Source organism: Cetorhinus maximus, chromosome 3 (genome assembly GCF_964194155.1).
Source record: "Cetorhinus maximus chromosome 3, sCetMax3.hap1.1, whole genome shotgun sequence".
In the NCBI taxonomy this organism is placed as follows: domain Eukaryota; kingdom Metazoa; phylum Chordata; class Chondrichthyes; order Lamniformes; family Cetorhinidae; genus Cetorhinus; species Cetorhinus maximus.
Genome location: NC_135881.1, coordinates 92450956 through 92464643, shown reverse-complemented (window position 1 = coordinate 92464643; position 13688 = coordinate 92450956). Strand labels below are relative to the sequence as shown.

Sequence of the window (13688 nt, the reverse complement as noted above, 5' to 3'; positions counted from 1 at the left end):
AGCCGAGTGAGATTGGCAGAGTGCTACTTACAGATGCAGAAATGCTCAGTTGTTAATGGAGTAGGTGCAAACATGACTTTAATATCCTGCTCTAGGGGACAGTGTGATGTAGTCAGATTCCAGAACACGGTGATGAATGTGGGAAACAGGAGATATGCAAATTTTATAGGCAGTTTGACAAGATCAAGTAAGTTCATTGGTAGCTAAGTCCAAAATTTGAAACTAGAACAAAACCAAGGGAGAAGAAAATGAACATGAAACTGTTTTCAATGTGAAATGTGCAGTGCAATGCAAGTGGATGCCTGAGGCTTGACTGAAATTGGGCCTAGGGTGTCATCTGCATGAAAGATTGAACTGTGAACGCCAATCAAGAATCCCAAAGCAGCTAGCCAGATGTGTGCTTTGGAAGCTGACCCTTTCTGTTTTTAACCCTCAGCTGAGTTCCTGACCCTATATCCACTCCACTCCGAAGTGTACCTACATCCACCTCCATAATACAGCCCATCTCAGTTTGTCTGCTGCTGAAACCCTCATCCATGCTCTTCTTACCTCCAGACCTTCTTAACCCTCCATATACATTAGCTCAACCTTTAAAACTCTGCTACTCGTATTCTAACCTGCACCATTCACTCCTCTGCTCATAAGAATATTAGAAATAGCAGCAGAAGCAGACCGCTTGGCATCTTGAGCCTGCTCTGCCATTCAATTCAATCATGGTTGGTCTTCTGCCTCAACTCCACTTTTCTGCACATTTCCAATATCCTTGATTCTCTGAGAGGCCCAAAAATCTTTTTTTTTATTCGTTCAGGGGAGTTGGGCATGGCTAGCTAGGCCAGCATTTATTGCCCATCCCCTAATTGCCTTTGAGAAGGCAGTGGTGAGCTGCCTTCTTGAACTGCTGCAGTCCATGTGGTAGTCACAGCGCTGTTAGGGAGGGGGTTCCAGGATTTTGACCCAGCGACAGTGAAGGAACGGTAAAAACAAAAAGCTACTGTGGATGCTGGAAATCCAAAACAAAAACAGAATTACCTGGAAAAACTCAGCAGGTCTGGCAGCATTGGCGGAGAAGAAATCAGTTAACGTTTCGAGCCTTCATGGCCCTTCGGCAGAACTGGAGCATAGTTAGAAGAAGGGAGAAATATAAATTGGTTTAAGGTGGGTTTGGGGGGGGGGGGGGGGGGGGTGGAGAGAGAGACATTGAGGGTGTGGTGTGGTGATTGTGGAGATGAGCAGATAATCAAAAGATGTCACAGACAAAAGGGTCAAAGAGGTGTTGAAGGTGGTGGTATTTGTCTGAGAAAAGTGCTAATTAAGAATGGAAGACAGGATATTCAAAGTACAGCTCTAGTGGGGGTGGGGTGGAAAGACTAAAGGTTTTAGTTTTAGATTTAAAAATAATGGAAATAGGTGGGGAAAGAAGAATCTATATAAATTATTGAAAAAAAAAGCGGGGGTGGGGGAAAAGAAACGGGGTGGGGATGGGGGAAGGGGGAGTTTAAGATCTAAAGTTGTTGAATTCAATATTCAGGAACGGTGCTATATTTCCAAGTCAGGGTGGTGAGTGGCTTGGAGGGGAACTTGCAGGTGGTGGTGTTCCCATGCATCTACTGCCCTTGTCCTTCTAGATGGTAGTGGTCATGGGTTTGGAAGGTGCTGCTTAAAGAGCCTTGGTCAGTTCCTGCAGTGCATCTTGTAGATGGTACACACTGCTGCCACTATGCATCGGTGGTGGAAGGAGTGGATGTTTATGGATGGGGTCCAGTCAAGTGGGTTGCTTTGTCCTGGATGGTGTCAAGCTTCTTAAGTGTTGTTGGAGCTGCACTCATCCAGGCAAATGGAGAGCATTCCATCACACTCCTGATTTGTGCCTTGTAGATGGTGGGCAGGCTTTGGGGAGTCAGGAGGTGAATTACTCGCTGCAGGATTCCTAGCCTCTGACCTGCTCTTGTAGCCACAGTATTTATATGGCTAGTCCAATTCAGTTTCTAGTCAATGGTAACCCCCAGGATGTTGATAGTGGGGGATTCAGTGATGGTGATGTGAATGTCAAGGGGCGATGGTTAGATTTGCTCTTGTTGGAGATGGTCATTGCCTGGCACTTGTTTGGTGTGAATGTTACTTGCAATTTGTCAGCCCAAGCCTGGACATTGTCCAGGAATTGCTGCATTTGGACGTGGATTGCTTCAGTATCTGAGGAGTCAATGGTGTTGAACGTTGTGCAATCATCAGCGAACATCCCCACTTCTGACCTTATGATGAAGGATGGTCATTGATGAAGCAGCTGAAGATGGTTGGGCCAAGGGCACTGCTCTGAGGAACTCCTGCTGTGATGTTCTGGGTCTGAGATGACTGACTTCCAACAACAACAACTTTGTGCTAGGCATGACTCCAACCAGTGGAGAGTTTTCCCCTTGATTCCCATTGACTCCAGTTTTGCTAGGGCTCCTTGATGCTACCCTCAGTCAAATGCTGCCTTGATGTCAAGGGCAGTCACTCTCACCTCTGGAGTTCAGCTCTTTTGGTCCATGTTCAGACCAAAGCTGTAATGAGGTCAGGAGCTGAGTGGCCCTGGCGGAACCCAAACTGAGCGCCAGTGAGCAGGTTATTGCTAAGCAAGTACCGCTTGATAGCACTGTTGATAACCCCTTCCATTACTTTACTGATGATCGAGAGTAGACTGATGGGGTGGTAATTAGCCAGGTTGAATTTGTCCTTTTTATGTACAGGACATACCTGGACAATTTTCCACAATGCTGAGTAGGTGCCAATGCTGTAGCTGTACTGGAACAGGGGCGCAGCAGTTCTGGAGCACAAGTCTTCAGTACTATTTCTGGAATATTGTCAAGGCCCATAGTCTTTGCAGTATCCGGTGCCTTCAACCATTTCTTGATATCACATGGAGTGAATTGAATTGGCTGAAGACTGTGATGCTGGAGGCCGAGATGGATCATCAACTTGGCACTTCTGGCTGAAGATTGTTACAAATGTTTCAGCCTTATCTTTTGCACTGATGTGCTGGGCTCCTCCGTCATTGAGGATGGGGATATTTGTGGAACCTCCTGCTCTCCAGTGAGTTGTTTAATCGTCCACCACCATTCATGACTGGATGTGGCATGACTGGATGTGGCAGGACTGCAGAGCTTGCATCTGATCCATTGTTTGTGGAATTGCATAGCTGTGTCTATCACTTGCTGCTTATGCTGCTTTGTATGCAAGTAGTCCTGTGTTATAACTTCACCAGGTTGACAGCTCATTTTTAGCAATGCCTGGTGCAGGTCCTGGCATGACCTCCTGCACTCTTTATTGAACCAGGGTTGATCCCCTGGCTTGGTGATAATGGTAGAATGGGGGATATGCCAGGTCATAAGGTTACAGGTTGTGGTTGAATACAGTTGTGCATCCCCCACCCTCTTCTCTATGTGCATTAGCCACCTAGGGCCTTGGCTCTGGAATTCCCCTCCTAAACCTCTCCACCTCTATTTGATGAAGCTTTTGATCCCTTGTCCTATTATTGTCTTCTTTGGCTTGATGTAAATTTTTGTTTCATTACTGTGCTTCTGTTATCAGTTCTGAATATTTTCCTATGCTAAAGATTCCACATAAGTGCTAGCTGTTGTTGTGATACAAAAAGGCATTTAAAAAATAATTACTTAGCATTGGGTGGCAACCTTTTATTGATTTCCTTTCAAAGAAGTCAATAGAAACATGGGTGTTACCAAAAATATATGGAGGTATCAAAGCTAATGAAGGCACTCTTAAAAGCATAGGGAGCTGTGGCTCACCTATGAGGGAAGTGTAAAATATGGGAGTCAAAAAATCAATAAGTAGAAAGATAGAGAAGACATTAGTAGCCCCCGCTATCCTTCCCAAATGAGGCACTTTGACCCCAATGTCGAAAATGCACCTTGACTAACCCAGTGCGACATTCCCATTTTCTGTATATGGCATCTCTAAAACAGCGTGCCAAATAACATAAATTTATGAGTAGCTTTATTCTGTGGTTAAAAATACCTCAAATGACACTGTCAACCCGATATCTGGCCAGTATAAGTTGGATTTAAATACTTATTGAAAATGAATGGGCTGCACGATCTTACCTCCCAAAGGAAAAGGAGTGTCTGTTTAACTCTCACTTCAAAATGCCAACACTAATTATCAATAAGATATTATTTTGTTACAAAGGTTAACTTTTTTAAATTATTGATTCATTCAGCAAATGAGTTCCAACAACCTGAATGCTAAGCCAAGTTGAGTGGCAGTTTTCATACCGTACCTCTCTTCATTGGTCTCCATATGATTAGGAAAGGCACTATAACCCAACAGAAGCTTGATGGCATCCAGGTAACCATTGTTGCAGGACCAATGTAGCGCTGTCCGCCCCTGTAAGACATGACAATTTATGTAGAGTAAGCATGGTTTTGAACTGGAGAATAGAAAACAACCTTCTTCATAAACATACAGTAAGTGAATTTATTGCTTCTTAGTCTTCTTCATGGTGCCACCACTTAAAGTTTGAATCATCTGTTTAGATCAATATTTTCTTTGTTGCATCTGGATGACACTCACTTTCCATGGACAGAGAAGAGAAAGTATGGGTGCAAACCAATTACACTGAGTCTCTGCCATCACAACAATGCTCTGGAACTTGGGGCGTGCCTCCACAAAATAATGTAGCTGGGTTTACATTAGAAGCAGGCTCAGCAAAACCATTCTAAAGAGTCAGAAAAGGGAGTTCTCTGCATCCCCCTCACCTTCATTTCTCTGCACACATTAGCAGTTTACCTGGTACTGGACTTAAGTCAAGACCCTCCTGTTGCAGGCAGCCAGAACCATAGGTGCTGGTCATTCAAGCCTGTAGGTTTACACTCATTGCCGCTCCAATTCCAATATAAAGCCCTACTGGTGGGTGGCTTGTAGCCAGGTCATGCAAATCAAATGCAATCTTCCGTTTACAGGTGTAAGTGGAGACCTAGATTGTCTCCACTTTGGTTTGTTATTCTGACCTTTTTTATAAAATGAATCATCATTAAAGTAACCGTTTAATAGTTGCTACATCATTTACTACAAACATAGCAAAATTATCAATCAATTTAATTTATTTTTTACTTAAATATTTTCCCCACTCTCTGTTTTAGGTCTCCAAAAGCCACAAACCATTTCTTAGGCCTTTTCTACACTTAATATGCTTGCTGTAAAGTACATGAATATGAAGTGGAATGACCTCAACAAAACGCATGCGTATGATGACATTCACACATGGGCGCATGCATTTATATTGTAATACAGGTTGTATAGTCATACAACACTAGATGACCTTGCATGGAATAGAGTTTGAGGATATGCTATTTTATAATGTCAGCCTGCTAAGACCTGAAGGTGCCCAGAGCGTGGAGCACAGTGTGATCAGAAAACCGAGTGCTTCGTAAACCAAGTGCCACAGTCAGGTGCAAGTGGGAATTCGGTGCAGCTGGCTTTTTATTCTTTTTTATTTACCTCCAGTAGCTGGCGAGTGTTTTTCTTTTGTCTCCAAGATGGAGACTATAACTTGCTATTACGTTATTGAATTAATAACTAGCTAACTAATCAGTAAATAAATCGATAGAGAGACATGGCAGGGTAGGTGGTGTGCCATGATTGCAACTTGTGAAAGCTCTGTGGAAAGCACTGAAATCCCAGACAATCATATCTGTGGTAAGTCCTCTGCAGTTTGAGCAACTTCAGCTCAGAGTTGTTGAGATGGAGTGTGAGCTGCAGACATTGCAGGGTATCGGTAAGCATGAGAGTTACCTGGTGGACACTTGGTTCCAGAAGGCAGTCGCACCCATTTGGTTAAGTAGAACTTTAGAATTGTTTCTGGTCAGGAACAGGAGGGTGTGACTATAAGTCAGCTATGGGGATCCAATATGTAGTGATGGAGGAGCCCTGGCTCTTGACTTTGACCAACAGATGAAAGGTATTTACTCCCTGTGTGGTGAAAAAGTGAGTGAAAGATGCCATAGTCCCAGAGGACCATAGGCTACTCTCTCATTAGAGAGAGACGACTGGTGGTGAGTTTAACCTGAGGGTCACACACCTCAGGTGAGGGGAAAGGTTGAGAGGCTTCACGGATGACCTCAGCCGGTACAGAAATTGAACCCGCGCTGTTGATGTCACTCTGCATCACAAACCAGCCATCCAGCCAACTGCGCTAACTGACCCCCTCCCTATGAGGATGAGAACAAGGACTGCAAAGTCGATGGGCAAACTGCCCATAGTGCCTTGGTGCAGGAAATCATTCAAATGGGGGATGTGACAAGGGATATGATAGTGATAGGGGACAGTATAGTCAGGGAGATAGATACTGTTCTCTGCGGCGTGACTGGGAGTTATAAAGCTTATGTTGCCACTGTGGTTCCAGGGTTAAAGACATCTCCCATGGCGGGAGACGAACGGGGAGTTGGAGGGGCAGGATCCAGTTGTTGTGGTCCAAGTATGAACCAATGACAAAGGCAGAATTAGGAATGATGTTCCGCTGAGAGAATTTGAAAAGTTAGGGTCAAAATTAAAATGCAGAATCTCAAGGTAATAATCTCTGGATTGGTCACTTAGTCACTTGCCATTTGGCATAGGATCAAGCAGATTAGAGAATTAAATGCATGGCTCAAAGAGTGGTGTGGAAAGAGCGGGTTTCAATATATGGGAAAATGGAACCAAATGAAGTTTGAAAACAACATATTCCAGTCAAGGATCTTGAACTTAAACAAAGCCAATTATTTGGGTATGAGGGGATTGCTGTCTACCGTTGATGTGCTAAATAGAATTTACCAAGGCTCCTTCCAAACCCACAACCACTACCATCTGGAGGGACAAGAGCAGCAAATAGATGGGAACACCATCACCTGGAAGTTCCCCTCCAAGTCATGTACCATGCAGAGTTGGAAGGAAGGAGCTATTCAATTAAGGTGGGCTCCACTTAAAGCGGGCTATGATCAGTAGCCTGGCAAATTGTATAACTAGGGTTGTGGACAGGGGGTTAAACTAAAAATGGTCAGGTGAAGAGAGGTTTAGAAATCTAAAGAGAAAAGCTGAGGTGATAGGGCAGTGTAGTGATTTGGATACAGGCAAGCAAAATGCAACAGGAAGGGACAGAGAGTTTAACGGTAATAGTGCATCAACACATAAGGCCCATGCAAAGAACAGTAGTAAATACGTAAAATTAAAGGATCTTTATCTGAATGTGAGAAGCATTCGTAAAAAGATAGATGAACCAGAGGCACAAATAGTGATAAATGCTTTAGATCTAATTGCCATTGCAGAGACATGGAGCTGAATTTTACACTCCACTGCCAGGCGGAAGAGGGGGGGGGTTGTCGGTTGGGTCACCTGCCCTTGGGCCTATTGAGACTCAATAAGGCCAATTAATGGCTACTTAAGTACCTCAGCCCGCTGCTGCCTGTATTTTCCCATGACAGGGGACAGGGGATGGTCCACACCATGCGGGAAGACTGGCAGCTTTAGCTGTGCAGGCTGTAGTTGGGTAAGTGAGAGGGCCAACTTCCTTTGTGTTGGGCCCATCGGAGAAGTCCCCCTACCAGGTCATCCCCCTCTTCTTTAACCTTCCCCTTTGGCCTCATGAATCCAGTCCCCAATACCCTCTCTGTGACCTGAGACCCTGGATTTACCTGGGTTCCTCAGCATGGTGGGACTGCCTATAGTCCCAGCAGTGGCTACCGGATCTCTCTGGTGCTGCTACGAGCATCTAACGGGCCAGCAGCTCTCTAAGGCGGGACTTTCTCCTGAGCTAGGGGTGGAAGTCTCACCTCAAAACAATTAATGCTGCTCCTAGTGTTAAATTCCTGCGGGAGAGCATCTGGAGCATCGTTGGTGGGCTCTCCTTAACTTTTTGCCAAGAGGCAGGACCACAGCAGCCCATAAAATTTAGCCCATAATTACATGAGGACTAAGAATGAGAAATAAATATTTTAGGGTACCCAACATTTTGAAAAGAAAGACAGAATGGAAAAGGAGGAGGAGTAATCTGATAGTAAAGGCAGAAGGACATTGGTGAGAAAGGATCTCAGAAGATCAGGAAGTAGAATCAATATGGGTGGAAATTAAGAATAACAAGGGTCAGAAAAAACCAGTGGAAGTAGTTTTTTAGGCCCCCTAACAGCAGTTATACGTTTTGACACAGCATTAAGCAAGAACTAGTTGGAGCTTGTAAGAAAGCCAATGTAGTAATCATGGGGGACTTTAATCTTGATATAGATTAGACCAATCTCATTGGCAAAGGTGGTTTGGAAGATGAGTTTGTAGAATCCTTTTGTGACAGTTTCCTGAAGCAATACGTTGTGGAACCAGCTAGGGACAAAACCATTTTAGATCTAGTATTGTGCAATGAAGCAGGTTTAATTAATCACGTCATAGTAAATGATGACTGGGAAAAAGTAATCATAATACAACTGAATTTGATATTAAATTTGAAAACAACATAGTCCAGTCAAGAATTTTGAACTTAAACAAAGCCAATTATTTAGGTATGAGGGGATTGCTGTCTACCATTGATTTGCTAAATGGAATTTACCAAGGCTCCTTAGACAGCACCTTCCAAACCCACGACCACTACTATCTAGAAGGACAAGGGCAACAGATAGATGGGAACACTGCCACCTGGAAGTTCCCCTCCAATTCACTCACCATCCTGACTTGGAAATATATCTCCGTTCCTTCACTGTCACTGGGTCAAAATCCTGGAACTCCCTTCCTAACAACACTGTGGGTGTACCTACACCATATAGACTGCAGGAGTTCAAGGATGCAGCTCACCACCACCTTCTCAAGGGCAGCTAGGGATGGACAAGAAATGCTGGCCCACTCAGCAAAGCCCACATCCCGTAAATTAATAAAAACAAAGACTAAAGGGTATTGTAGTAAATAAATGGCGGAAGACATTTAAAGAACATTCTCTTGTCCCTCTAGGTGGTAGTGGTCGTGGGTTTGGAAGGCGCTGCTAAGGAGCCTTGGTAAATTCAATGTTCAACAAAAACACATTACATTGAGAAACAAAAAGCATCCGTGGTTTAATAAAAAATCTAAGGATAGTATTAGATTAAAAGAGGAGGTTTATAATGTTGCAAATAGTAGTAAGGCTGAGGATTAGGAGTGTTTTAGAAAACCAGCAAAGGGCAACCAAAAAATTCATAAAAAGGGAAAAAATAGAATATGAAAGGAAACAAGCTAGGAATATAAAAGCAGGTTGTAAGAGCTTTTACAAGTATATAACAAGGAAGAGAGTAGCTAGAAGTAAATATTGGTTCCTTAGAGGCAGACCCAGGAGAAATTATCATTGGTGACACACACAATGGGCAAATATTTTGTGTTTGTCTTCACAGTAGAAGTCACAAATTAGATACCAGAAATACAGGGTGACCAAGGGGTGAACATGAGTAAGGAACTAAAGCTAATAAGTATCAGTAGAGAAAAAGTATTGGATAAACTTAAGGGACAAAAAGCCAACAAAACCCCAGGGCTACACCTTAGGGTTTTAAAAGGTAACTGCAGAGATGGGGGATGCACCAATTATTGTTTTCCAAAATTACCTAGCTTCTCGAATGGCCACAGCAGATTGGAAGTTAGAAAATGTAACACTGCTATTCAAGAAAGGAGGAAAAGAGAAAACAGGAGACTATATGCCACTTAGCCTGACATCAGCCGTTGGGAAAATGCTGGAAAATATTAATAAGGAAGTCTTAATGATTCACTGAGAAAAGCACATCATGATCAGGAAAAGTCAAAGTGGATTTATGAGAAGGAAATTTATCTGAGTTTTTGAGGGTAGCTAGTAGGTTAAATAAAGGGGAACCAGTGCATATGGTATACTTGGATTTCCAAAAGCTGTTAGATAAGGTGCCACACAAAAGGTTAATATACAGGATAAGGACTCATGGAGTTGGGGGTAATTTATTAGCATAGATGGATGATTGGTTAACACTGGAAACAGAGTAGGGTTAGATGGGGCGTTTTCAGGTTGACAGGCTTATCAAGTGGAGTGCTGCAAGAATCAGTGCTGTGAACGGGGCTATTTACAATCTACATTAATGGCTTAGATGAAGAGGTCAAAAGTAATGTATCCAAGTCTGCTGATGATACAAAGTTAGGCAGAAATGTATGCTGTGAGGGGGACATAAAGAGGTTGCAAAGAGATATACCCAGGTCAAGTGAGTTGGCACTGAGGTGGCAGATGGGGTATGTGGGGAAGTTTGAGGTTATTCACTTTAGTAGTAACCACAGAGAAACAGAATACTGTTTAAAGGCTTGAAACTTTTAAATGCTGATGTTCACAGAGACTTGGGTGTACTCATACAAGGAACACAAAGTTAGCATGCAGATATAGCAAGTAATAAGGAAGGCAAAAGGCATGTTGGCCTTTATTGTAAGGGAATTGGAGTAGAAAAATAAGGAACTCTTGCAGCAATTGTATAGAACTTCAGTGAGACCATACCTGGGGCAGAATTTTACAGCCCCATTTCGGCGGGGACAGGGTCGTAAAATGTGGCGAGCCATTATAAACCCCATTGACTTCAGCGGGAACGTAAAATCCCACTGCCGTAAAACTCTGCCCCTGGAGTAGTGTGCAGTTTTGGTCTCTGTATCTAAAGAAGGATATGCTTGCCTTGGAGGAGTACAGAGAAGGTTCATTAAATTGATCCATGGAATGAGAGGCTGAGTAAACTGGGCCTATACTCTCTGGAGTGTAGCAGAATGAAAAGAGAGCTCATCGAAACATACATGATACTGAAGGGTCTTGACAGGGTAGACACAGAGATTGTTTCACCTGGTTAGGAAATCTAGAACACGGGACCACTGCCTCAGGATAAGGGGTCAGTCATTTAAGACTGAAATGAGGAGAAATTTTTTCACTCAGAGGACTGTGAATGTTTGGAACTGTCTATCCAAGAAGGTTTGGGTGCTCCATTATTGAGTATATTCAAAACTGAGAATGACAGATATTTGATCTCATCATCATTTAGAATTCACACTTCACCCTACCTCTGATGCCTCCTTTAGCTCTATGTGGTAGGTCATATCTTCCACTTTTCAGTGTCTGGACCTCACCCCAGTCTAACATCAGTAACAGTATTTGGCAAACATATCACTGCACTCTGGATAAAAACAAAAAACTGCGGATGCTGGAAATCTAAAACAAAAACAGAATTACCTGGAAAAACTCAGCAGGTCTGGCAGCATCGGCGGAGAAGAATAAAGTTGACGTTTCGAGTCCTCATGACCCTTCAACAGAACCATGAGGACTCGAAACGTCAACTGCACTCTGGAATTCTCTTCCTACCATGAAACCTTGCTCTTCATCTGTAAAAGCCTTGTCAAAACATACCTCTTTATCTCTTTCCCTAACCTTCCCTTCCCATTTCCTGCTTGATGTCTGTTATCACACTACTTTGCAATGCTTCACGTCATTAAAGTGTCAAATAAAGTGGAAAATGTTGTATTTTCTCCTTCGGTGTTTGTTTCTATTCCTTTTACTGCAATTTCTACAATATTTCTCTCTCCATTTCCTCTTCTGTTCATTATCTTAGGTTATCTCATCTATTTTTATTCCATTTTTCTTCTAATTTGGATGCCTGGTCCAGTGTCCATGCCTGGTACTGGTAATCAGGTTGTTAAGTTCTTTCTGGTAGCCCTGTAGCTACTGAGGTCTAAGAGTCTATTGCCAGAGCAGGAAAAGGCTTGGCAGCAAATGGAGTGTATAAGCTGACCATGGGACAGAGCACAGGCAAAAATAATTAAATATATTAAATAACTGAATTATAAATCTTTTAAACTTACTTTCAGTGTTTCTTTAATCAAATAAATATCAAGAAGTGAATTGGGGAGGAATTAAATTTAATGAAAGAACATTGGGAAAATTAAACAGTCAATGGCTGAATTACAGTAAAAATGAAATATATTTAATAGAATTCTGATGTATCTGTTGATCCTCTCGCTTTCTATCCTTTTTTCCAACCTTACTGAAATTATAGAATCATAGAATAGTACAGGACAGAAGAAGCAATCGTAGAAATTTATGGCACAGATTTGGTTCATTGTGTCCATGCTGGCCAGAAAATATTTATCCAGTTTAATTCCACTTTCCAGCTGTTGGCCCATAGCCTTGTAGGTTCCTGCACTTCTTAGAGCATATCCAAGTACTTTTAAACGCAATGAGAATTTCTGCCTCTACCACTCTATCAGGCAAAGTTCCAGACCCCCAACACCTTCTGGGTGAAAAAGAAATCCTCACTTCTCTTAATCCTTCTACCAATTATTTTAAATCTATTCCCCCTAATTATTGACACCTCTGCGAAAGGAAATGTATTTTTCCTATCTACTCTATCTATGGCCCTCATAATTTTACACCTTAAATCTCTCCTCTGCCTCCTTGATTTCAAAGGAAACATCTTTCCTTGTAGCTAAAATTCTCCAGCCCTAGCAACAGCATTGTAAATCTCCCCTGTTCCCTCTCTAGTGTGATCACATTCTTCCTGTATTGTGGCAACCAGAGCTGTAGACAGTTTTATACAGTTCCAGCATAACTTCCCTGTTCTTATACTCTATGCCTCAGTTAACAAAGGAAAGTATCCATATGCCTTCCTAATGACCTTATCTACCTGTCCTGCTGCCTTCAGGAATGTATAGACATGTACTCCAAGGTCCCTCTCTTCCTCAAAATTCTCAGTTTCCTAACATTAATGTTCATTTCCTTGTCTTATTTGCCCTCCCCAAATGTATTATCTCACTCCGGATCAAATTTTATTTACCACTTTTTTGCCCACCTGACCAGTTCACTCATATTTTTCTGCACTCTACAGTTTTCTTCCTCATTATCAACCACATAGTCATTCTGCAAATTTCTTAATTATGACCCCTACATTTAAGTCTAAATCATTGATACGTACTGTACCACAAAAAGCAAGAGAAATAGTACTAAACACTGCAGAACCCCACTGGAAATAGCCTTCCAGTCACAAGGACACCCATTATCCTTTGCTTCCTGCCACTGAGCCAATTTTGGAATTTTGCCACTTTCCTTTGGATCCTACGGGCTTTCACTTTTCTAACCAATCTGCCATGTGGGACTTTGTCCAAAGCCTTGCTAAAATCCACGTAGATTGCATCAAATGCACTACCCTCATCGGCCTTCTTGTTACCTCCTCGAAAAATGTAATCAGTTAGTCAGGCACAATCTTCTCTTAACAGATCCATGCTCACTGTCCTTGATTAATCCATGCTTTTTCTAATATTGTCACTTCAAATTTTTTCCAGTTATTTTCTACCACCGAGGTTAGGCTAACTGGCCTGTAATTGATCGGTCTATACCTTTCTCCCTTTTCAAACAATGGTACAACATTAGCAGTCCTCCAGCACCATGCATTTACCCAGAGAGGATTGGAAAATGATGGTTGGAACCGCCAGTAATCCCCCCTTGCTTCTCTTAACAGACTGCGATACATTTCATCTGGATCTGGTTATTTGCCTACTTTCAAAGATAATAAACAATTTAATATTTCCTCTTGCGCTATGTTTATCCTCTCCAATATCCCACACTTTTCCTCCTTAATTATAATGTCTGCATCGTCCCCTTCCTTTGTGAAGACAGAGGCAAAATATTCATTAAGAACAATGTTCACATCTTCTACACATAGGTTACCTTC

At 42.4% G+C, this 13688-nt stretch overlaps 1 protein-coding gene across 16 annotated transcripts in view; it reads right to left on the bottom strand.

Annotated features, from left to right (window-relative positions):
- invs (inversin) overlaps window positions 1–13688 on the bottom strand; it is a 400143-nt gene that overhangs the window by 142989 nt on the left and 243466 nt on the right. For all 16 annotated transcript variants that reach the window (XM_078538692.1, XM_078538689.1, XM_078538701.1 and 13 more), the window contains one exon: window positions 4274–4380. In XM_078538692.1, coding sequence (XP_078394818.1) covers window positions 4274–4380 — 107 coding nt within the window. The remainder of the gene's footprint in view (window positions 1–4273; window positions 4381–13688) is intronic.